This window comes from Phascolarctos cinereus, unplaced genomic scaffold (genome assembly GCF_003287225.1).
Source record: "Phascolarctos cinereus isolate Bilbo 61053 unplaced genomic scaffold, phaCin_HiC Scaffold_9;HRSCAF=440, whole genome shotgun sequence".
NCBI lineage: Eukaryota > Metazoa > Chordata > Mammalia > Diprotodontia > Phascolarctidae > Phascolarctos > Phascolarctos cinereus.
Window position 1 is genome coordinate 96,027,906 of NW_027556402.1, and position 25,969 is coordinate 96,053,874.

The 25,969-nt window shown below is 36.4% G+C and overlaps 1 protein-coding gene across 6 annotated transcripts in view; it reads right to left on the reverse strand.

Annotated features, from left to right (window-relative positions):
• RAPGEF2 (Rap guanine nucleotide exchange factor 2) overlaps positions 1-25,969 on the reverse strand; it is a 310,785-nt gene that overhangs the window by 173,556 nt on the left and 111,260 nt on the right. For all 6 annotated transcript variants that reach the window (XM_020969701.2, XM_020969697.2, XM_020969698.2 and 3 more), the window contains exons 2-3: positions 21,056-21,126; positions 13,223-13,279 (exon numbers count right to left, since the gene is read on the reverse strand). In XM_020969701.2, the coding sequence (XP_020825360.1) occupies positions 13,223-13,279; positions 21,056-21,126 (128 nt within the window). The remainder of the gene's footprint in view (positions 1-13,222; positions 13,280-21,055; positions 21,127-25,969) is intronic.

The following is a 25,969-nucleotide window of genomic DNA, read 5'->3' on the forward strand; positions in this document are numbered from 1 at the left end:
ATCACATCTGAGTACCAAATTACCCCTGTCTCTACCTTTAAATCAAAGGTCCTTAGCCTGGAATATCAGAATTTTATTTTCAATATTTCCTTGGTAATCTCGTGTATTTTATTTTATGTATTTACAAACATTCTGATGAGGGGGTTCGTAGGCTTCATCAGGCTGCCAGTGAAGTCCATGACACCAAGAGGGAAAGGAAAAACAAAAAGGAAAGGGGGCAATAAGAATAAGAATTCTTGCTCTAAGCTTTACAATAATTCTATCCCCATAAAAACTGTAACTCAGGCTGCTCAAGCATTAACATTAATAGGGATGCTACTTCCTCCCCTAGCTGGAGATCACAATTTAACTACTGCCTTTTGATGGAAGGACAACAAACACAGCCAATCACACAGCAGGGACACTGTTCTGTTTCCAAAAAAACTTATCTAATAGGAGCAGGAGGTGCTCCAGCTTGGCCGTAATGTGCTTTGCTCTGAATCCCCTTAAGACTGTTTTTGCAACACATTAAAAAAAAAACTACCATTTATTATTAAAAAAATCCCACAATCAACTTTTTCAGAGGTAAAGCCTCATTAAAGTGAAGTTGTAACAGTGATTTGTATCTACACCATAACTTCTCTAAAGATGCAGCTCCCAGGTTTACAGACCCATCTACCTCACTTGCTAGGCAGCAGAAGGGGAAAAAAAAGTAAAAACCATTAATTATAAAAGGCAGCTATGTGACACAGTAGATAAAGCACTGGGCTTAGAATCAGGAAGACTCCTCTTCCCGAGCTCAAATTTAGCCTCAGATACTTACTAGCTCTGTGATCGTGGGCAAGTCACTTAACCGTGTTTGCCTTAGTTTCCTCATCTGTGAAATGAGCTGGAGAAGGAAATGGAAAGCACTCCAGTATCTTTGCCAAGAAAACACCAAAAAACCCCAAATGGGGTCATGAAGAGTCTGACAGGACTGAAATGACTCAACAGCAAAATTAATTACAAAGCACAGTCCAAGCAAACCATAGGTAAAGTACAGGTTTTTACAGCAAAAAACAAACAGGTGTACACACACACACACACACACACACACACACACACACACACCCTTTCCAGTCAAGAAGGTGTCCAGAAACACTTCCAAAGTTTCTGTACCAGACGTCTGACCAATATACCTCACCAAGAAGTCCATTTTCATAGCAAATCAAAGGCAGGTCAAAGAAGTCTGGAAGAACTGAAACAGACAGATCCACCTTTCTGGAAGCCACACATCTATACAATCAGGGCTAGGACTGTTTCAGTATCCACAAACACTATCCATCCTTCCCCCCAGGATTATCACTACCACCAGCTTTGCCTGCCACTGCAAGACAGCTAGCTTACCTTTGCCTCACCATGAGAGACCAAGTCCAGTAGGTTTTGCCTCTGTCAAACTCCTGAATTCCCTACCTACCACTGGTGTTTGCCTTCTTATTTCAGCTATATTTCACTCTCTACCCCCTGCCTAAGATGGCCCCTGCCACCCTCCTACCCTACATTGAAATGACCTCTTCCACTCTGTCTCTCCTGTGCAGGATCCATGATCAAGTCATTTCTGCCATTGGTCCTAAAAGGAATATGTCAATCCACTCATTCATCATCTCATACTTGGACTATGCAATAGCCTGCTAGCTGGTCTATCTGCCTCAGGCTTCTCCCCACTTCAGTCCATCCTTCAGTCAACTATTAAATTAATCTTTCTAAAGTATAGATGTCATTCCCCGTACTCAATAAACTCCAGTGATGCCCTATCACCTCTAGGATCTAATATGAAATCCTCTAGTATTCTAAGACTTTCACAATTTGACCCCTCCTGCATTTCCAGTTTTCTTAAACTTAACACCACACCACATAATCTGCTAATCCTGTGACTCTGACCTTCTTGCTGTTTCTCAAATAAGACACTCCCCCCAATTTTGGCTATTTTCACTGGCTGCCCCTCCTGACTGGTTCTCCCTCTTCACCTCTCCCTCCTGGCTTCCCTGACTTCATTCAAATCCTAGCTAAAATCCCCTCTTCTACAATAATCCTTTCCTGACTGAGATAGTCCCTTCCCTCTATTGATTGATTATCTTCTGTTTGTCCTGAATATATGTTGTTTGTACATTGTTTTCACTTGTCTCATCCATTACAATGTGAGCTGCCTCTCTTTGTGTCCCCAGGGCTTTAGCACAGTGTATGTGTTTAATAAATGCTTACTGACTGAGCGACCACCTCTCTAAGTTTCTGCCCAGAGAGATCCCATTCCTTGGATACTACTCCATTAGTGTGCTGTGTCTCCCATTAGAAGATAAGTTCCTGGAGGGCAGAGGCTGCCTTTGCACAATGCTTGTCATAGTAAACCCTTCATAAATACTCTTTCATTCCTTCATTTACCCCTATGTAAGGGTCAACAGAAGTGATTGCCATACCTTTCTGCACCACCCTCTCCCCCTTCTCCACTTTTTTTGAGAAATCACTGGTTCAGGATGACTAACCCAGATCCATCCATAGGAAAACTGATTTTGAACTACGATTCAAAAAAGGCGAGGTCTCATGTGCTCAGCACATGGGGAAATTTCTCTCAGGCAGCCCTCCTCCCTTCTTTAGGATAGCTTGTGGTCTCTTCCTAGGTTTTCTCCAACCACCTTGGCTCAGGGACCAGAAGTCCCATTACAGCTCATTCTCACCCTATGAAATGCCTGATTTGGGTACATTTCTGGTCATCATAAGTCATCCTAATTTTAGATTTCTGCTTTTACTAAATCAGTCATTTCATGGCCTAGACTGCTGGTTGGGAATTTTCCTCTGACAGATCAGGAATTATCCTCCAATTTATAATCTTAGAGCATTGTCTGATACACTGAGATGGTAGAGTAACTTGACCAGGGTTAGTCAGCAAGACAGAGACTTAAACCCAGCTTTGCCTGAATCCCTGCGGGCTCTTCTCAATGCCAGTCTGCCTCACCATTTTAGTACTATCTATAAATTCATATATATGAAGACTCAAAAGTGCTTTGAATTTGTAAAAATAGTTTTATGAATAATAAAAATGATATAAAGTCTTAGAGATATTGAATCTTACTACGTCTCGGTGTTTTTTATGCTTACAAATAAAATAGAAATTCTTATAGTCACCAGGAGAGTGCTCAAAAGCATTTCTGCTATGTAGATCAAGTTATTACAAACTAGGAAGCTAAAAATAAATCAGAACCAAGAAGAGAAATATATGTATATGCTGTGGCATATCTGGAAACGACACCTCTCCCAACCCTGAGGGTTACCAGAGGCTTTCAATACAAGGAGCTTGTCTCATTTTAATCTACTTCCTTGATGTGGAGAATAGAATTTTCTGGAATTATATTTATAATAAATACCCTGCTTTGTGCCACTCTCTTAGACATTGTTGACCCAAGGTAAATGTCTGCCCCTAATGGGCTCAGGGTTGAGGAATACTCATCAAGTGCATTCACTGACTTAAAGTTAGTGAATCAACAAGCATTTATTAAATGTTTACTATGCTACTAGACCTGTCTGGTGCTAACAGCTGGGGACATAAGGGGGTGGGGGGGAGGGACGCGGAAGTCCCTGCTCTCAAGGAGCTTATGTTCTATAACACATATATAATGCATGTGTATGTATATATGTGTAATCAGTTAGCACATAATTAATACAGAATAGGAAAGTATTACTCCCTGGAGAACATGAAAAGGACTAGAGGTGAGAGCTGACTTGATTCTTAAAAAAAAGTCAGGGATTTTAAGAGGCAGAGATGAAAAAGGAGTGCATTCCAGGGATGGGGAAGTAGGTGGCGAGGAGAGGGAATGGGAAGGGAAAGAGGTATAGTCACTACAAAAGTGCAAAAGCCCTAAGGTGGAGCACTACATTGTGAGGAACTCCAGAAAGGCTATTATGTCTAGACTACATGGAGGGGAATTTTCCAGTGCTCTTATTATAAAAACAATGGATGAATTATAACCACTAAACACTTCCACAAAGTGGGTTTTTTTAAAAAATCACTTCCAAAGGTTAATACAGATTATATTAGATGAATATAGCTGATCTATTCACATACACATCACAAATGAGAGGATTCCATGCTTTGCTGCATTTCATCTCAAGCCAACAACATAGCCCTGATGCATAAAACTTTAGAATAAAAATATTCTCTAATAGATCTCAATTTGGGAGTTAAGTGAAACTAATAAATGACACAAAATGATTCTGTGAAGTCATGACTTTTTTATGTAGCAAAGCTAATACTTTAACACTTGTTATTGTTTTCCTTACTAAAATACTTGAATTTTTAATGACAAAACCAACTTGCTGATGAATGGAATGATGAAGGGAAAAGAAGGAAATTAAATGAAATCCATAAACCCTAAAATAATCAAACTGCTTTCTCCTTAGTGCATATAGATAGACTGCCAATAGCCAAAAATCCCCAGGATCTGAGATTTCACTCCTAAATGCATGTGCTATCAACGAAACTTTTCCTTCTCTGTTAAGAAGTATTTATTCAGTACCTGTTTATCTATGAAGAACTATCTGCCAAGTCCTTGAATTTATTTGTCCTACTGGCTAAAACCCTCATGGAGCAATAGCTTCACAGTGAATGATATAAACAAGGCAGCCTGATTTACTGCAGTGCAGAACTGGCAGGAGCCCAACAGAACTTTGCCAACTGTCTGGCTGTAAGGTATAATACACCTTCAGAGAGCAAAGGGAAAAGCAACAGAACAGATTTGTAGCAGCCCCTTGCTGCATTATTAAATGTCCTGCTGAACCGCTTTGACAGGATGCAATGGCAGCACAGGGAGAATTCATTTTTATCACCCTAGGAAGTGTACCTGAAAATTAGTATGATGATCCCAAGTGAGACATGAAAAAGACTTAGATCTGAATTTTCTTATTTAGAATACTTTTGGCTATTTTCTAAATTTCTCTTCTCTGTCCTTAGAACTAGATGACATGAAGGATCAATATTTAAAGTAATGGGTCCCATATCTTTCTATTTTTACTAGTAAAACGTACGTCACTGTACAATTCAAGAAGTCACTGGATGATATATTTAGAGGTGAAAGGGACCCTAAAGGTCATCAAAGATCAAAGGGTCAAAGATCTAAAGCTGAAAGAGACTTAGACTATCAACACCCTTGAGTTATACAAGGTCACACGAGTAGCAACTGTCAAAGGCAGGATTATGAGCCAAGATTTATTTTAGACCCAGGCTCTTTCCATTACAACACAGCTGTCAACTCTAGTTCAACACGCTCATTTTACAGAAAAGGAAACCGAGGTCTACAAAGGTAAAGTAGCTTCCAAAATGGGTAGAACTGGGATTTGGATCCATGTCCCCTGACGGTACTCTTTTATTGAATCTCAGCAAGCTTGAGGTTTTGCCATGCCCCCAGAATAGGGGGTAAATAATCTTGTTTTTTGTTTGTTGATTAAGGATAAGACAATTTTAATCTAGCTAGATGTCTCAGTAACCCTGGAAACATGAAATACTTTAAAAAAAAGATAATGATATGTAATTATGTGAAAAAACTGAGGTACATACCATTATGGAAGGCAAGAAAGGGGAAAGAGGGGTAGCTAGGTGGCGCGGTGGATAGAACACTGGCCCTGGAGTTAGGAGGACCCGAGTTCAAATCTGGCCTCAGACACATAACACTCACTAGCTGTGTGACTCTGGGTAAGTCACTTAACCCCAACTGCCCTCACCCAAAAAGAAAAGAAAAGAAAAGGGAAAGAAAAGTAAATCTGTTAGGGTCCAAGCTGAAGGTAATGGCTTCCTGGAGAAGATAAGACACTGAAAACACGAAAGAAAATGTGAGCAATATAACCACCCAGAACACTGGATTCGGAGTCAGAAAACATATATTGGAATCCCTGTTTCATAAATTTACTCGCTGTATGACTTTGGACAAGACACTTAACCTCTGTGAACTTCAGTTTCCTCTTCTATAAAATGAGAATACTACTACTTATCCTACTTCAAAGGGTTGTTGAGAGCAAAGAGCTTTGTCAATTTTAAGAGACTAAATAAGCATAATTATTATTCCAACTAGGGAAAGAGCAGGTGGAAACAAGCATAATACAGTCAGGGAACCAAGAAGAAAATAACCTGAGAAGTAAAAGGCATATGTAGAAGAGCAGTGAGTAACAATATTGGGCAAGAAGCATGTGATATTTTGAAGGTCAATATATGTTATGAAGTTAGTAGAGTATGAAAGTATTCTAATAATGCAGGAATGAGGTAATGAAAGCTTAGATTAAAATGGATGTGACAAAGGGCCAGTGAATTCTATAAACATCTGATATGATCAGAAGACCCTGAATTTAGAGACTTGGGATTTGAACCCAGGCCCTCTGATTCCAAAGGAAGAGCCCTTTCCACTTTATCATACAGAGCTTCAAAGGAATAAAGGAATTAAAGCAGATTGCAAAGTACTGTGAGAGGGAAAAAAAAGAAAGGGTTGGTTCCCCATGGACAACAAATGGGAATTAGGGGAGTGGGCCAGGTTGGAAACAGGCTAAGAGACAATTGGATATTTGAAATTAAAAGTCAAGCTTTGAATTATAGTATAGTTCAAGTCACTAAACATTTATTCAGCACCTAATTTATTCAGCTATAAGAACTCTTAGGAAATAGAAAAGGAATAAAGGAAAGGGAATATAAAGATACAGCAGAAAACTAAATATACTAACCTCTAGGAAAATGTCTGCAATTGTGACGACCACGAAGATCATGTAATGTCATGGAAATCAATGGGAGAGGCAATTTGCAAAAACAAATTATCTTCTAATGCTGTGTGTAAATTGAAGCCAAAGTTTTTTAGTCCACAGATTTTTTAAAATATCTTTTTCGTGTCTAAAGAGACTATATTAGCCAGCAAATGAAATCAATACTCTTTATTTTCGTGATGTCTGAAGATATAGATAAATGTGAGAAATTTTATATTTTGCCAATATAAAATTGTGAACGACACTCTTTTAAGAGGGATAGTTGTAGAAAACTATCTGCTGGCAACCCTGGGCTGTTCTAAGAAGAATATCCCTTCTTAGAAAGAGAAAGGGTAACATCAGTTACCCTTCAACAGGGTCACAGACATGTAAGTTATTCCTAAAACTGAGTTTGTTAAATGCATCAGATTGAAGTCACATACTGACACTTAAGATTAGTATATATATATATATATATATATATATATATATACATATATATATTTTTAAAATAAGAACGAGCTCTTTTTTTTTTTGCATTTCAAGCTCAGAACTCAATACCCCAGGAAAATTTTTAAAAAAAATTCTCAGACACACATATATTGGAAATCTCTATGGGTCATAACAAAAGAATACATTAGAGGTGAATTCCTATTGAAGGAGCCGCTTCTGGTAAATGAACCCTCTTGGAAAAAGTCCAAACCAGATCAAGATCAGACTGAAGTGCACGTTATGTGGTCATGATATAGTGGGGCACCAACATATAATGAGGAACTTTTTCTTAACTGCCTGCCATCAATAACTATATTAGAGAATAAAGTTTTATTTACTTGTACTTCAAAAGAAATCTTTTTATTCATCAGTCTTAATGGGCTCTGACAGTTTTTCATAAAACATGATAGGAAAAACATTAAACCATGCTATTTGACTGAATTTCATTCCAATGCAAGTTAAATTGACAACCTGTAACAGAATCAAAAATGAGTTTTATTACCCAAAAAAGAGAAGAGAAAAATGGTGGGTTTTCTCTATTTTTACATAACAGATAAATAACATGATTTTTAACTTGCATGTTGACAGGCCTAATGAAAATCTGTTGGGAAAATCAGTCAAGAACAGCACAGGCTGAAACTCAGGCTTTTAAGTGAGCTCACAGAGAGACACCTATTTTCTTTGCTGGCATGAAATTTTGAAGAAAATCATTAGCTTTGTTTTGCTGTTGAGATCCTTTGGAAGATCAAAGCAGATAAGGAAAACTGGCATAGGTAGAGACAAGAGCATGCAGTTTATGAATACGCATCAAAAAAGAACTCTGCATCTGAATTTCTGACCTAAAAAGTATAATTTTACCCCTGTAATTAATTCCATGTTGAAAGAGATTTGTAAGGACATTGCCCAATAGCAGATAACTAAAAGTGAACCCAGTTGTCATGTCCACAATGAGATACCTCTAGAGTGTTAAGAACGTGTCATAAAATCAAAGACTTAATTGATACTTCTTCTGCATTAAGTTCAATGTCATTTTAATACCATTGTATGCTTTCTTTCCCTTTTTTAATTATCTAAAGGTTCTAAGTCAGTTATAAATATTATTTTGTTCATTCTCAAGATGTTGAGGGTAAAAACAGTGATCTAGTTTCTGATCAAATCAAATCAGCATAAAGCTAAAGATTCTTCTAAAAAGATCATAGTCACATTAGTATCTATAAAAATTTCCATTAAAATGACTGTATCTGCCTTACGAAAAAGTCACCAAACCTGAAGCCTAACAAATAACCACACACTTAAATGCAGTAGAGAAAAGGAAAAATTATCCCAAATCTGCAAGTCCTTATCAAAAGTTGTAACTCTTCAGACCACATTATCTGTTAAACTCAAAGGAAGCATAACAAGTAACAAGTCATTTCCTTTTGAGATGATGAATAGAGGCCAACAGCAAGAATGGCATTAAGTTATTACAGGTTTATAGCTATTTCAAGGATCATGAAACACTGGCCCTAAAGTAAGAAGGACCTCCATCCAAGTCTCACCTGCTTACTACCATAGTGATATTGGACAAGTCAGTTCACTTTCCGGGGTCTTGGTTTCCTCAACTTTAAGATAGGGGAGGGCAGTTGACTAGATGGTGTCTGAGGTCCTTTCCAACTCTAGAAAAATGATCCTATGATCACTGGTCTTCATATTTTAGAATAGGAAGCACATAAAGTGGTAATAGCAGAATCATATCTAATTAAGGGTCCCAGGATTAAAAAGATAACTCTGAAATAGTATTTTTATCATCCTTCCTCACATATCATTTTTCATGTAGAAAATACGCTCAGGATCAAATTAAAGGAACCGCCATAGTAATTTTTTGACATAAATTCTAAATACTTTAAGTCAGCTCTCAGTTATCAAAAAAAAAAATCCTCAGCTACTTATTTGAAACTGCCATCTCATTATGTTAATGATAGAAATAGCTTTATTCAAGTAGAAATGCAAAATTCCTTCCCCAAAATGTACATAAATGATGGTGGATTATGCTAAATAGGGCTCTACACTGTGAATGTGGGCTCCTGAGTTGACTACAAGACATACGTACGCAGAATTACATTTTGAAGGTGTTTTGTTCAAAGGTGTATAAGTCTAGAGCTGGAAGGGGCCTCAGAGGTCATCTTGCATACAACTCCTTAATCTGACATACTAGGAAAATGAGGTTAAGTGACTTGGCCTACATCACACAGACAGTAATACAACAAATGTCAGCTGCAGGAGCTGAACTCAGATCCTCAGACTCCAGAGCCAGGACTCTTCACACCAAACTATGGTTACTAACTCTGGCCTTTTCAAAGCAGTGACTTTCAAGTCAAGACTTCAGAAGACTGACGATGAAGTAACCTCCTCGGTAGTGAGGTGACGGGCCAGAGGCTGACAGGGAGACAAACATTTTCAAATGTAGCCAATGAGTTGATTTGTTTTGCTTGACTATGAGAATTTGTGAAATGGACAGTGAGGTAGTCAGTAGAAAGTGATAGAAATGCAAAAACAAAAAGGAAAGAGAAGTAAAAGAAAAAAGGGCAAAAGAAAACAGTTCAGAAGAGAACACAGAACAATTCTATTGACATCGTTAAATTTAACATGTAGACTTAAAAAACAAATTGCATATTACAGAAATTCAATTTCATATTCTTTTTTACTTTTGTCTACTGAAAAGTTCATGTTGATTATTAAATTCCTAATAAAAAGAAATTTTTCAAAAAATAAACTACAAAAATATTTTTATAGTATTTTTATAACACATTAAAGTTGGGAAAGTATTTTACAAATGCTATTTCATTTGATCCTCACAACAAAGCTGGGAGGTATGTGCTATTATTATCCTCATTTTTTAAGTTGAGGAAATTGAGGTAGGCAGAGATGAAGTGATTTTCCCAGAGTCACAAAGCTAGTTAGTATTTGAGGCCACATCTGAATTCAGGTTTTCCTGATGCCAAGGCTAACACTATATATATATTTTTTTAAGTATATCCCAATGTTAGCCCTCATGTGAAAGGAAGCCAACCATTCTCTTCACCAAATGCCAGACAACCACAGTCAAGGCAGGAAAGCCAGCCTGGCAGAGGATATGAGGAACCCAGGAGGAGAGACAGAAAGCAACACATGCCAGGCAAGTCAAACTACTCCCGCCACCTTGACCAGCATCTTGCTCACACCCTGATGGAGACATCCCAGGATGCTGAGCCCAAGAGCTGTGGGAAATTCAAGATTTGAGGCCATTATTCTGAGAAAGAACCCCTGTGGAGATGCAGCCTGGAAACTGCTCCTACAATGCTGTAGTTGCAACTACTGAAGACCCAGAAAATTAAGTTCTTGTTACCAAACTCATTGGAACTTTCAAATGGTTCTTTATCAGAAACTAAAATCATTTTAGCAGTAAAAATGGTGTATTTAAAAAAAGGGTATTAACATATTTGTTGCTGTACCCTAAGTAGCACAGAACTTTTCTATCTGACTTGAAACTGAAACCTTCCATATTGTTTCCTCCCTCATTTGCATGTGAGCCCCTGAAGAGCAGTGACTGTCTTATATTACTATTTGCATGCCAGCAAATCACAATGCTTTGTAGATAGTTAGTCCCTAAGAAATACTTCATTCATTCATTCCATTTTCTTAGCATCATGAAAGATCTTAATTCCTGAGTTATTCTGATTGGATAACACACATTAAAAAGTACTAGACATTGATAAAGCACTCATTTTACAATATAGAGAACTGAGTCAAATTTATAAGAATGCAACTCATTCCCTAAGTGATAAATGGTCAAAGGATATGAACAGGCAGTTTTCAGATGAAGAAATCAAAGCTATAGTCATATGAAAGAAGGATCTAAATAACTATTGATTAGAGAAATGCAAATTAAAACAACTCTGAGGTACTACCTCACACCTTTCAGATAGGCTAATATGACAAAAAAGGAAAATTATAAATTTTGGAAGGGATGTGAGTAACTTGGGACAGTAATCAACCACTGGTAGAGTTGTGAACTGATCCAACCATTCTGGAGAGCAATTTGGAACTATGCCCAAAGGGCTACAAAACTATACAAACCCTTTGATCCAGCAACACCACTTACTAGTTCTGTATCTCAAAGATATTTTTAAAGGGGGGGGGAATGAATCTAGTTGCACAAAAATATTTATAATAGCTCTTTTTGTGGTCACAAAGAATTGGAAATTGAGGGCTGAACAAGTTGTTGTATACAATTATAATGCAATATCAATATGCTATAAAGAATGACAAGGAGGATGATTTCAGAAAAACCTGAAACTACTTACATGAAATGATACAAAGCCAAGTGAGCAGAACCAGGAGAACACTGTAGACAGCAGTATTGTAAGATGAACAACTGTGAATGACTTAGCTATTCTCAGCAATACAATAATCTAAGTCAATCCCAAAGGACTCATGATGAAAAATGCTTTCCAGAGAAAGAACTGATAGGATCTGAATGCATATCGAAGGAAACTATTTTTCACTTTCTTTTTGTTGTTGTTTGAGTTTTCTTACACAAAATGACTAATATGGAAATGTTTTACATGTATAACCTATATTCAATTGCTTACCATCTCAGAGAGGGGGGAAAAGGAGGGCTGGATAGAATTTGGAACTCAAACCCTTAAAAAAAAGTGTTAAAAACTGTTTTCCATGTAATTGGGGGAAAAATAATTTTTTAAAAAAAGCACAAGGTAGATAATATGCCTTGGCAAACATCAATAGCAAAAGTAATACAGAAATACACAATCTCTCATTTTGCCAGTATACATAATTCACCAAACAGAAACTCTCTTCACAAGTTCAGCCTTCTCTTACTTTTTAGCTAAACTCAAGAGAACTGAGTCACACAGAACTTAAATGACTTGCCCAAGGTCAAAAAGTCATTAAGTGACAGAAAGAGGATTCATACTCATGTCTTCTACCCCCAGTTCTCTACCCACTATACCATGAAACCTCAAAAGCAATAAAAAAGTTCAATAAATCAAAGCTAATTATACAAGCTTAGACAACATAAATACTACAACATTAATATATCTCCCATTTATACCAATCACTGAAGCTTTTCCCAACATTTGATTATCTCATGAAGATGGATGACCCTTACTTCTTTAAGACTACTCTAACAGAAAAAAAGCTCTAAAAGTTTCTACCAAGTGAGAGAGGGCTCAAGCATGTACCTAATGATGGACCATCGACCAAAACCTGTTAAGTTTATGCAGGTCTATCACCTGAAGTTTGGTGACCAGGTGATGTGTTTCATTGGGGGGGGAGGGGTTGCCATAGGAACTAATGAAACTATTGACTAAGGCATGATGAGTTGAGATCTGCATCAAGAGGGAGTATCTACAATGATGAAATCACAAATTCTTCACATTTTAAAAAATACATTGACATGGATTTTCATTTAAATATGATTCTAGTGTTAGAAATACAGCATGGAGCCTATCGAAGTAAAATGCAAATATAAAGAAAACTGATAAAAACGCTATGCTGAAGGAGATGTGTGGTGAATAAATTCTCTCTGAAAAAACTAAGGCTCATTCACATATATCCTTTATGGTAGCAATAAATTAGGATTTTGTTGCGTCATTTGATTTTATTGAGTAGGCAGAGGCATAATGGATGGTCACTACTTTCTTGAAGATTAAATAATAATAGAACTAATAAAATAATAATAGAACGACTAGGACAAAATTACTGCCTAATCTGAAATAACCTTTTAGATTTACTCATGTTACACAAGTTAATAATTTAAATCAAAAGGACTGTCAAAATCAACTTCTTCATCACAGTTGCTAGCTAGAATTTCACACAATTTTATGTCATGAAGACATCAAGGCAGTTTTCATTAATATTTACAGAAGACAGGCTGTTTCAGCAGGTTGCTATAAACACTTCCTTAAGGAAAAAGACTTAATTTGCTGTATTAACACATTACAGAAAGAGAGGAAATACTTACTAGTACAAAACTTCATTTGCTTCATGTCTTTCATATCTCACGGTTTCACACATTAATCTATAAAAGAAATAAAAAACTTTAGATGTGAAATTAATATCACCTATCTTAAAAGGATCAAAAAATTAAATAAATTAGTTTAGAATGCTAAAATAAGAAAATATTTTGCTAATCCTTCTAAGACTAATAAAGAAATGTTATCAGTACTTGGTGAAATAAATTCTGAAATAAACAAAATCAGCATATATAACAGCTTCCAACAAAAGAAATGTAACTGTTACATGTCAACTTTATCTTGTTGCTTTTCAGGACAAAAACTGTGTGTACCTTTCTACTTTGTTTAAAAAAAAAAGGCAAAAGTAAAATTGGAAAAATGTTATCTTGCTCAACTGCAGATATAAAAGGTATTCAATAAATGTTTGTGGTATTAATCACATCACAGTTAACAAGAATATTACTATACTAAGTCCCAATAAAATTATTTTCTCTAAACATATTCAAATGTAAAAAAGAGAAAGCATGATCTCTTACACATAACTCTATTCTATTGGAGAAAGAGATGACTTTTCTTTAAGTATGTGATTACTTTTCCCTAGAAAATCATCGTTTCTCTGTAAATATAGAATAGGTCAAAAGTGCACAAGTCAATTTAACAGCAAAGTTAATAATAACACAATGAACATTAAAAACAAAATAAAAGTTCAAGAAACATTTATTAAGTGGCTATGGACAAGATACTATGCTGAGGTGTGCCTAAAGTAAAAGCATAAGGCACAACGGTAAAAATTGAAGATCAGAATTAAAATGAAATAAATCCACTGGATGGGACTCCAACCATCATCTACTCTCTGATTCATTCCTCAGTCCACATGCTTACTGTCATCCTACCTTTAGTTTCATAACTCCCAGTGCTCCAAGGATGTTAGAGCGGTAGAGAAGGAGGGGGAGACAGAGTAAGAGAGCCTGGGAATGGAGAGAGAGAGAGAGAGAGAGAGAGAGAGAGAGAGAGAGAGAGAGAGAGAGAGAGAGAGAGAGAGAGAGAGAGAGAGAGAGAGAGAGAGAGAGAGAGAGAGAGATCTCCAAACCAATTTCTCTCTCTTCCCAACTTCCCAATTTCTATTAATCCAACTCACTGTTCTTCCACTCTCAAAATCCTAAAGGCATATGAGATTCACCTCTTTCCTGCAACTCCTATTTTCAAACATTCACCAAATATAACAGATTATAGCTTTGAATTGTTTTCCATATGCATCCCTTATTCTCCTCTCCCACTGCCAGTACACTAAATCTGGATCCCCATCAAATTATAATTGGGTTACTTCAATTGCTCCCTAATTGGCCCTTCTGCCTACACTCTCTCAATCTGTCTACCATATTAAGAGTTCTTTAAAAAAATAAAATAAAATAAAGCATTGTCACATATATGCTCAATTACAAAAATATAAAGTTTTCACTGTATCCTAACGTTCTAAATTGTTTTAATAAAAACATTACCTAATCCAATATAAAATGGTTCATTACTTACCAGACCCCTAATTATCACTGTTCTATGTGATCTTAATCATTCTTAATCATTCCACATGGTGCTTCTCTCACCTCGAATAAATACCTTTTCTTCATACCTTTTAAATCCTGTCTATCCTTCAAATTCCATTCAAAATGTCATCACTTTCATGAAGTCCTCTGCTGACTACAGCAATGCACATTAATCTCTTACAACTCTTTTAATAATTATAAGTCAATACCACACAATTAGTTTATTGAACACCATCCCATTTTTTTTTACTAACCAAACTAAATACTTTATTATACTTCTATGTAATATCACTATATAGAAAGTTGGGCATATGGACTGAACTGAACCAGAAACTCCTGGGGTACAGGAATTTAAATGTACTCCGTCTATCCCATAGTCCAAAGCACAGCGTCACAATGCTGCAATACTCAATAAATGTTTATTAACTGAATAACAGAGACAAAGAGAACCAAAGAAGTCAAAAATGGTAGAGAGTGAAGAGGGTGAGGGAGAAGAGAAAAGATAAGCAACTTAAATGACCACAGCAAGAAAAGGTATTTTACCAAAATTCTAGAGAAAATTCTAAAAATCTAAGAGAAAAAAATGACAGTTTATAGTTAGGCACTGATAGTTTAAAATTTAATAATACAATAAAAATAAATAATGTATATGTGCCATTGGTCTACCAATGACTAACTTTAGTCATTTTACTAACTAATTTTAAAATAGTAACTAAATGCTCCTTTAGTCCTAATACCCATTAGTCCTAAGAAACACTAAACGAAAACTTCTTCCGTAATCTAAATCTATAAGGAAAAAAAAAACTTACAGAATTTATCTTTAAAGTGTATAATGCTCTTTCTTGGCAGCTAGATGTTGCAGTGGATAGAAGAACACTGGGCTTGGAATCAGGAAGACCCATTTTCCATGAGTTCAAATCTGGCCTCAGAAACTTATAGCTGTGGGGCCCTGTTAAGTCACTTCACCTAGCTTGCCTCAGCTCCTTATCTGTAAAATGAGCTGGAGAAGAAAATGGCAAACCACTCCAGTAACCTGGCCAAGAAAACCTCAAATTGAGTCTAGAAGAGTCAAACATGATTGAAATGAGTGAACAACAATGCTTTTTTCTTGCATTTTAAGAAAAACCAAAAATATAAGTTCAATTCAAATCAATATTAACAGCACTTCCTGTGAACAAGGCACTATGCCAGGCATTAGACCTGTATGATAATACCTTTTCTGCCCTCCAGGAATTTAATATCAGGGAAGACAAACACACAATAACTACAGCGTAAAGCAGAAAATAAGGGATGAAAGAGGGGTTCCCATAAAGTGCAATGACTTGAAAGGTGAGGAAGAGATCACCTCAGGTTACAGAAAGTATAGGAAAGTGTATCAATTAAAAAAAAAAAGATTGTTTGAGATGGATCTTGAAGTGTACGTAAGGTTTCAAAGATCAGAGTTTGTGAAGAGAACTTTCCTTCACAAATATACTACAGATAAGATTATATTTATCAAGTGTTTGGCACAGTGCCCAGCACATAGTAGGTGCTTAATAAATGCTTATTCTCATTTAAGGAAAATGGGTAATGTGAAGCAGTTTGCTTTGCTAAATGACCCCAGGCCTCTGTGCCATGTAAAAGTGGGCCTTTTACAGTTTTTCAGACTCCTAGGCCACCATGCTGTCCTCTGTAACTTCTTGATGATCTTGTCTCTAGTAGATCTGTTCAGTCTTCAAATTAAATACTGAAAGAGCAAATCTGGAAATGACTATTTTGTAAAACAAAAATCATCCCTAAAATATTTTTCAACATCACCAAGTATCCACAGGAATCTCCTATGCATGAGCCCCCTTTTGTCCATGGATTGTATCACATGTTGGCTACTCTGAGACATTTTCTTTTTGGTCTATTTTTCTTTTCTTTTCTGATTTTTTTTAATGGGTTACAGATAGCTAAGATTTTCTAATAAGCAAATTCCCAGATAAATGAGGGATAAACTGTACAGTCAATCCTTTTATTATCTAAGGAATGGGAATGGGGGTCAAGAAATCATATAATAGGTAAATAGATCAGACAGATTTTAAATACTGTTCATCAAAAAGAGTTAAAAATAACGAAATTTTCTGCCTACAATTAAAATTTAAAAAACCTTTTATTAAATAAAGACAACAATATCGCAAAATAGTTCCCTCAAATATATCAGGTTTATTTACAACTCTTAAGCTTGTCCTTTTCTACATATGAGCATCAAATCAATTAATCAGTACAGACAGGACACCAAAAATTATCTTGAAAATCATTAATTTTAAGGTTATGCAAACTAAACTGTAAAAACCTGTCACTAGTCCACGAGCATTAAAAGAAATTCCCTAAGACATACTACAACACATTTTTTTAAAAATAATTTTCAGTAACATTAGCCTTCTATTTCTAATTAAAATGTGTCTCTCAGGACTACATAAAATTCCTATCTATAGAAACACATTTACATACATGTATGTTTAAACATATATAATTACTGTTCAGTTATGTCCAACTCTTTATGATCCCGTGGACAATAGCATGCCAATACTGTCCATGGGATTCTCTTGGTAAAGATACTGGAATGATTTGCCATTTCCCTTCTCCAGTGGATTAAGGAAAACAGAGGTTAAGTGACTTGTCCAGGGTCACACAGCTAGTAGGTATCTGAGGTCAGCTTTGAACTGAGGTCTTCCTGATTCCAGGGCCAGTGCTCTATCTAGTGGGCCATCTAGGTGTGCTCATTCGTGTGTGTGTGTGTGTGTGTGTGTGTGTGTGTGTGTGTGTGTACATACATGGGCACACACATTTATCTTTCTAGCAACAGATATAAAAAATACAGATGTAGATATCAGAGGTATAGATTTAGGTACTGATACCTATTGATAAGTATTAATCAATACCTAGTAATAACAAGTATTGACAAATCTATATCTATTAGATATAGGTTTAGGTATACTATAGGAATCAGCATAGCTATTCACATGAATACAAGTTAAAATATAAGCTAGATTATATGGTCTGCAATAAAACGTGTCCAAAGGAAGCCAAGATTACATAGGAATTGTTCACAGAAGTAACCACTTATGTAAGGAATCATCAAAAGTACTAGGTCTATTTTTTTCTTTATTTACATATACTTGGGAGACTATATACTCTCTAAAAAAATTTTTTTCAAGTTGAATAGTGTTCCTAATTCCCAATAGTTTTGCTTTTCCCAGTTAAACTTTATTGTATCTTTAAATAATTCACCTACAAGCTACATTAATTTAAATTATTTTTATTAAAAAATTTCATTTCAGAAAGACAATTCTCTTGATACTTTTTCAATTAAAAACTAAATATGAAGTAAGTGTGCTCATAAGTTAATTGGTCTTTGAAGCGTAAGGGGACAATACACAGAAAAATAAATTTTAATAAGGAACAATAACTAGTTTTACAGTTGGCATGTCAGGTTGATTTGGGGGAGGGGTAGGAGGATAGAGTGGGGAGAATTATCTTGCCCAGGCTGAAAATACAGCAGCTACTTATGGCCCAATTCCACTGCTGATCAGCACAGAAGCTTTGATCTACAACATTTCTGACCTGGGGCCAATTCACCCTGCATTAGGCAATGTAGTGGCTGCCCACTCTCAGGGTCTCACCATAGTGATGCCAAGCTCAGTGCAAATACTCAAATGGCTTTGGCCCTACTGCAACTCCAAAGACCCACCAACATCCGCTTTCCCCAGTAGTGGGGATTGCAGGTGTATACCGCTTCAAAAAGCCACGTGGCATCTTTAAGTAAAAGTGTGAAAGAAACAATACATAAACAACACACACCTCAGTTTATGGGTGAGAGAATGACAAATTAATTATACTCTGAAGCTATTAAAATATGTCATTAGATCATACATATCCAATTTATCTGGCTATAATACTTAGGTATCATAAGTAATCAGAGTTTTCTTGATATTTATGTCCAATTCCCAGATAAAAGATAAATATAATCACCTCACCTAGATCACTTACCTGGCGGAGTAAACTGTTAGGGATTGGGATGTTCTGGCTAATCAAGTTACCATATACTCTTGACACAGAGATGCTAAAAACATCCATACTTTCTAGCTCTAAATCCACGATCATCATTTTCCCAAGAATTAGAACACATTAAAATACACTTTGAAATTAAAATCATGCTTTAAGGATGTGTTCTTTTGTTGCGGTGGGAACTATCTCCAGGAATAAAGATAGAATGCTGTAAATATTTGCTAGAATTTTATTAATTATTTAATTCTAAGTTCAGAATAAAATAAATATTTTTTTAAATGAAATGCCTTATTAGAGTGCTTCTTGAGGCTCAAGGGGATCACATAGCTAAAAAACACTAAAGGCAATATCTGAACTCCTGTTAGTGAGACAGTCAGTCAAGTCTATGCACCACACCATGTTGCCTAACTAAAACTAAAATAAACTTTTTTTTAAAACTTTAAAAAGTCTAAAGGTGAGGGCAACCTGGCATAACAGATAGAGAGCTGGCTTCCAAATAAAAAAATAAAAAACCTGAGTTCAAGTTCTTCCTGATGAGTACTGGCTACATTACTCTAGGCCAGTCACTCAGTTTCTAAATTCCCCAGACCATTTTTTAAAGGCAAATTAAAATTAGCAAAGCAGATACAGATCTTTTTTAGTAGCTTTCTCATTGAGTGTTCTATATACCAATCAAATTACATGTTCCGTACAAAATAAAATTTTTATTTCATCAGGCACCTCAGGATTTTGTAGTCCTTCATGCAACCTCATGATTAAATATTGCACTTTAGATGTCCATAAGTACCAGTAAATAAATGATTTCAGTTGACAGAATGACAAATAAACTAGCTTTAACTGTACCACTGGTACCATATGCTGGAATTTTTCACTCATATGGCTCCAAAAAATAATTATGGGGCATATAAAAATGTATGAAACTGAAGAGGAGACTGAATGAGGGGCTTCCAGTTGGGGACCCAAACATCTCTCAATGAGGCAAAGTCCAGTATGAGCCTAGTCACAATTCTTGTCTTTTTTCATTGTTATTCCAATATTGGGTGGATGGGGGTGGGGGAGGGGAAGGAGGCAAGCTATGGTGGGGAGAAACAGGGGGAGAATCTATTTCAATATTTAAGACTGAGTTCAACTTACCCACAGCTACAAAACTTGGACTTGTAAATTCAAGTACAATGATACTGGGAAACACTTTCACAAAAGAAATGTAATGTTTAAAACCTAAACTTGTACCTTTGAAATCAAGGTCATTATCAATTAAAACCTAACGTATGCACTTGCAGACGTGGGATTTTAGAGTTGGAAAGGACTTTGAGAAATCTTCTAGTCTAGTCCTCTCATTCTGCAGATTTGATCTATCAAAGTGAAACCTCCCTTTGAAATTATCTCTAGTTTTTCCCATAAATTTCTTGCATGGACAAGGTATTTTATATGTTATCTCTCTTCCCTACTAGAATGTGAACCCCTCCAGGACAGAGACTTAGTTTTTGCCTTTTTTTGTATCCCAAATACTTAGCACTGTGCTCAGCATAGAATGAGCACTTAATAAATTCTTGTTGAATTATTTACATTTAACAATCACGGAATAAGATAACCCTACAGATAATCTCTTAAAGTATCTATGAACAATGCAAAGGAGAAAGGGCTGATACACTTCTATTATTTTTAGGCAAGATTACTTGAATCAAAAAGAGACTTATGCAAAGCAGCTACAAGTATCAAAGACATAGGAAAAGGCGCAGCTAGGAGATGCAATGGATAGATCAATGGCCCTGGAGTCAGGAGGGCCTGAGTTCAAATCCAGACACATAATACTCACTAGCTGTGTGATTCTGGGCAAGTCACTTAACCTCAGTTGCCTCACTCCCCCACTGCCCCTACACCCCCTAACAAAAATATGTGGGAAGAACACTTTGAAAACCTTACAGCATTAAATAAATCTAAACTATTAATTTTATTCTTAATCAACATCATTTCAAAACCAAAATGGTATAAATACTCCAAAAAAAAATTTCCCTATTCTCTCCAGGTCTGTCTGAAAACGTGAATGTGGTAAAGGTTTAAAATGTTTCAATGTAGTGTTTATAATATCTTCAAATGAAGTTTTAAGGAATATGTGATGGGGAGGGTGGGACACTTAGCACACTGCTTGGTAAATAGTAAGTGCCTGATAGACTGATTCCAAGCCCAGGCCAGTTTTATCTCCTTGTTAAGAGTGGCCGCACACACTTCCAGGAATCGTGATCATAAATTAACCTCAAAATGACATACCTAAGTTGATGCTCCCTCAAGTTAGATAAGGCTTCCATTCCGTGTAAATAGGAATACACTATTTCCAGATCCTGTTTTAAAAGAGAAAGGGAAGGAAAAATCATTAGGCTTGTTAGAAAAATTAGATTTTAAAACAGTCACTCTGTTGACTAACAATAATAACACTGTATCTTAGAGAAATCACTAAAAGAAAAAAGGCTGATCTGTAGAAAAATAGCTAATTTTTACTTATATTAGTGAAAACTCAGACATGACCTATACACTAAGCAATTGCAAAATGGCTAAATAAAACTGACGTATATTTTTGTAATGGAATATTATGGCCTCATAAAGAAAACACAACATGGCTGAAAATCATAAAAGCACCATGATTTCTCAAAAATCATAATTGCAGGCAAATGACTGAAAGGGCAATAGGCATGGTAAATACAAGTAGGCTGTTAAAAAGAAAAATGACAAATTTCAATTTGCACACAAGGAGGGGCATAAAAGACTTCATCTGTGACAAGTGTAACTGGAAAAGGAAATAGGGCCTGTCATCTAGTGAAAGGGTGGGCTAACAGATGAACAGTTCAAGCATTAGGCTTATACCCATGAAACATTAAAAGGCCCATTGGGAAGTGTTCCTAGGTTTGGGATAGAGTTGCTTCACACAATTTATGGAAGGATACAGACATGAATCTAACTGGATATAAAAGCATAAAACCAATAGAAAAGGCTGACATTACATTACCCCCAAAAATCTGTTTTTTTGCCAAAACTTATGATTTCATCAGCAAAGGGAGCTCCTGGTACAGAATTTGCTCTGTCATGCAGAACATTTTCTCTGCAATTTATAGTCTTGTAGTGCTGCCTAGAGGGACAGAGGCTTGAAATGCTTAAACTAAGTGATATATAGCTAATTTTTCATCCAGGGCAGCATTTGAACTCAAGTCTTCTTTACTTAAAACTGTTGCTTTGAATCATTTGGCATGTGTTTCCCCAAATTTCCTTGTATCTATAAAATAAAATGTGTGCATATATGTAAATATACATGTGTATATGAAATGTGTATGTGTATATAATCTCTGTGTGTGTGTGTGTGTGCATGTATACATATGTATGAGGGGCAGTTAGGTGGCACAGCACACAGAGTACTTCACCTAAAGTCAGGAAGACTTATCTTCAAATTCAGATCTGACCTCAGACACTTACTAGCTGTGTGACCCTGGGCAAGTCACTTAACCCTGTTTGCCTCAGTTTCTTCATCTGCAAAATGAGCTAAAGAAGGAAATGGCGAAGCACTCAGGTATCTTTGCCAAGAAAACCCCAAATGTGGTCACAAAGAGTCAGATATGGCTGCACAACAGCAATAAATACACATAACATTATGCATACATACACCAGTCAAATATAATAGAGCTTCACAGTCACACAGCCTCAGAAGAGAACACAGCAAACTCACTTTTTGTTCACTTAATTTCCATTTGTTAAAACATATGGTATACGTTGATTAGGGAATAGCTACACAAACAACGGTTAGTGAATGTAATAGATTATCATTATACTCAACAATATAGATCTGATTATGGTGCTACATCACAAGTATGGTTAGCACCAAAAGGGGGGAGTATTGTGTACAATCAGTCACTGATGCAGAATCATTCTGAAGTGACTTCATGTTTAACTTGGCTTGACTTTGTCTATTCTCAGCCAGCCAGCAGGAAAGGAAAAGAGGGGGGAGGGTGTCCTGAGGGAGAGGGCAGTCCCAGATGCTCTCATCCTGGCTCCTTAGACCTAATCCCATCTCCTCATAATGAGATAGCAACCACCACCAAGCTCACTAATACATCTCCTTATTTGAAGGGCGAGTCAATCACAATATTTAGGGAGGAACTGAGATGAGATGGCCCATCCCCTTTTAGAGTCATGTACCTCTCAGATTTTTCTTGCTCTTCTTAGGAAAGCTGTCATTAAAAGCAGCTGGTGTTGGCCTTGTGGCCAGCCCCCCCCCCCACATGTTTCTGCCTTGGTGTTGTTTGATAACTTTTTAATTAAAAAAAAAAAGATTATCATTGCACTGTAAGAAAAGAGGACTATGACAAATACACAGCAAAACACAATACACAATGACTAGCAATCAAAACGCATAAATAAGGCACTACACTACAAATGGCAATGAATTACAACAATGACAACGGCAAGAATAACATCAAAAGAAGCAGAACAGAATGCTCAGAAACCATATCAAGCAAGACTGGCCCCAAAGAACAGGTAAAGAATCGAATTGTCCTCCCTCCTTGGCAGAGATAGAGGACGATGGTTTTGGATTGCTACCTAGGATGGTAGACTTAGCTGATATAATTTGCTGAACTTTTTTTCTCTCTTTCTCATTCTTTGTCATCAAAAAAAAGTGACTTTTATTTTCTTATGCTTCCAGTATGTACAATATACCAATGGACCAAATCTATTTAAGGTGGACACAATCTTATTGTTACAGTTATAAGAGATGGATCTCTGAGAGGGCAAAGTGAATGAGAAATTAGGAAACGAAGGTAATGCAAAAAATCAAATACATACAAAAAAAATACATATTTTTAATTAAAAACAAGTGGATAGCATGACAGTCTGTTTTTGAATCAAGATATAAAATGACAAGATTCAGAGATTCTTCATATTTGGTTAATTTCTCTATATTTTAACGCATGACTCTGCCAATATTGAAGGTGTCTTTGCCCCCTGGTGGTTCACTTCCCAACAACAAGACAATACGTATAATAATCCTCATTATTAAGTCCCCACAATCTAAATGCTATAAACCATAAAAGGATAAATCTGAAAGTTATATACTAGAAACCCTATGATAAATTAAATAAAAATCAAACTGCATCCCTCCAAAATCAATATACTCAACAGCCTCATTTATAGACTTTGCACTAAAAGGTTTCCATAATCTATTAAGTACTTGCTAGTAAATCATGGGTATGTGGTTTGTTTGTTTGTTTTTAAGAAAATACACAAAGCTCACTGACATAGTTCTATTACATTTAGGAAAAAGTTAGAATACTTTTCCTTTTTAAAAACTGCTCTTTGTAACAGTGACATTTTTAGTCATTGTCCTCAAGAGTCTTTAAATAAGATTTATATTTTAGCTATAGCTTCTGTAACATGGTACTAGGAATTAGAAGCACTAGATTCTAAGTCCAGGATATGCTGATAACTAGCTTCATGATATTTGATAGATCACTTAATGTTCTTAAACCACAAATTCTTCATCTACAAAATGATACGGTTGGACTAGAGTTCTACAGTCTCCTCTAGTCCAGAATTCCAAAATCTTGGATAACTCAATTGCTTTCTCTAGTCCTCAATATCCGCACCTATAAAATATAAAGTGAATTCACTAGATGATCTCTAAGTTCCTCCATTCTTTTATCTACAAGTGACTCCTCTTATATAGAAATTTACACAGAAAAAAAATACCTTTTTTGGAAGAAAAAAAAGATGTAAAGAATCTTGACAAAGGTAAATAAGGAAAAGTTTCCAAATAATTAAAATCTGCATATTTAAGCTGTTTCTTATGCCTGTACTGTTCTCTGGTTCCATTTCCAGTAGAGAAACCTTTGATGAGAGGCTGTTTATGTCCATTATCCCCAGAATCTAGCCCTACCATTGCACATAGTAAGCACTTAATAAATGCTTTTAATAACAACGTTTATTAAGCACCTACAGGCACTATGCTAAGCACTTTACAACTATTATTTCATCTGATCCTCACAACAACTCTGGAAAGTAGATTATTATCCCCATTTTATAGATTAGGAAACTAAGGTAAATAGAGGTTAAGTGACTTGCCCAGGATCACATAATAATTGTCTGAGGTTGGATTTGAACTCAGGTCTTCTTGACTCCAAGTCTGGCACTGTGCCACCTTTATAATTTGCACCCATCTTTTGAAGTCCAATTCAAATGCCCCCCTTTTGTAAAGCCTTCTGTAACCTCCCCACCCCCCACTACCTCACCAAGTTATTATACCTCTTTCCCACCCCATGCCCCACCCCTACCCCCATTTATTGGGGGTGGGGTAAGAAAGGAAAGGGATTTGACATATGATATCAAAGAATCCATAAATTAAATAGGTCCACAAATGAAAAAAGTTCACGGGAAGAAAGAATCTCTCTTGTCTCTACCAATGCAGATCTGCACTTTCTTTGCAACATATCATTTCAGAGAGTGGGTTGGGGCACTGACATGTTAAGTGACTTGCTCCTGGTCAAGTCTGGACAGCTAAATGGTGCAGTAGATGGAGTGCTCGGCCTCATTCCAGAAAGACTCATCTTCTAGAGTTCAAATCTGGCTTCAGGCACTTACTACTTGGACAAGCCACTTAACCCTGTTTGTCTCAGTAACCTCATCTGTAAAATGAGGCGGAGAAGGAAAAGGCAAACCACTCCAGTAACCTTGCCAAGAAAACCCCAAACGGAGTCTAGAAGAGTCAGACATGATTGAAATGAGTGAACTACAACAACAAAACCTCGTCAAGTCAGTAAGCATTTATTAGGCACACCTGCAAGGCACTGTGCTGGGAATACAAAGAAAGCATCACACCCCATACACCCCACAAAAAATAAAATTCCTTGTTCTCAACCAGCTCACAATCAAATGGGAGAAACAACATGCACACAACTAGATACAGACAGGAATAACAGAAGATTGTCTCAGAATCAGAATGTGTCTGAGGTGGTATTTGAACACACGTCTTCCTGATTAGAAGGCCAGCTTTCTACTCACTACACCCTGCTGTCTCTCCACATATAAGCAGGTTCTTCATGTTTGTTTAATTTAACTCGTAATGTACTCTTGGAAAGTATGGCAACATGGAAACAGCTCCAGTCACCGAGGGCCAGAAGATGACCAAGCACAGGAGCCTGGCTT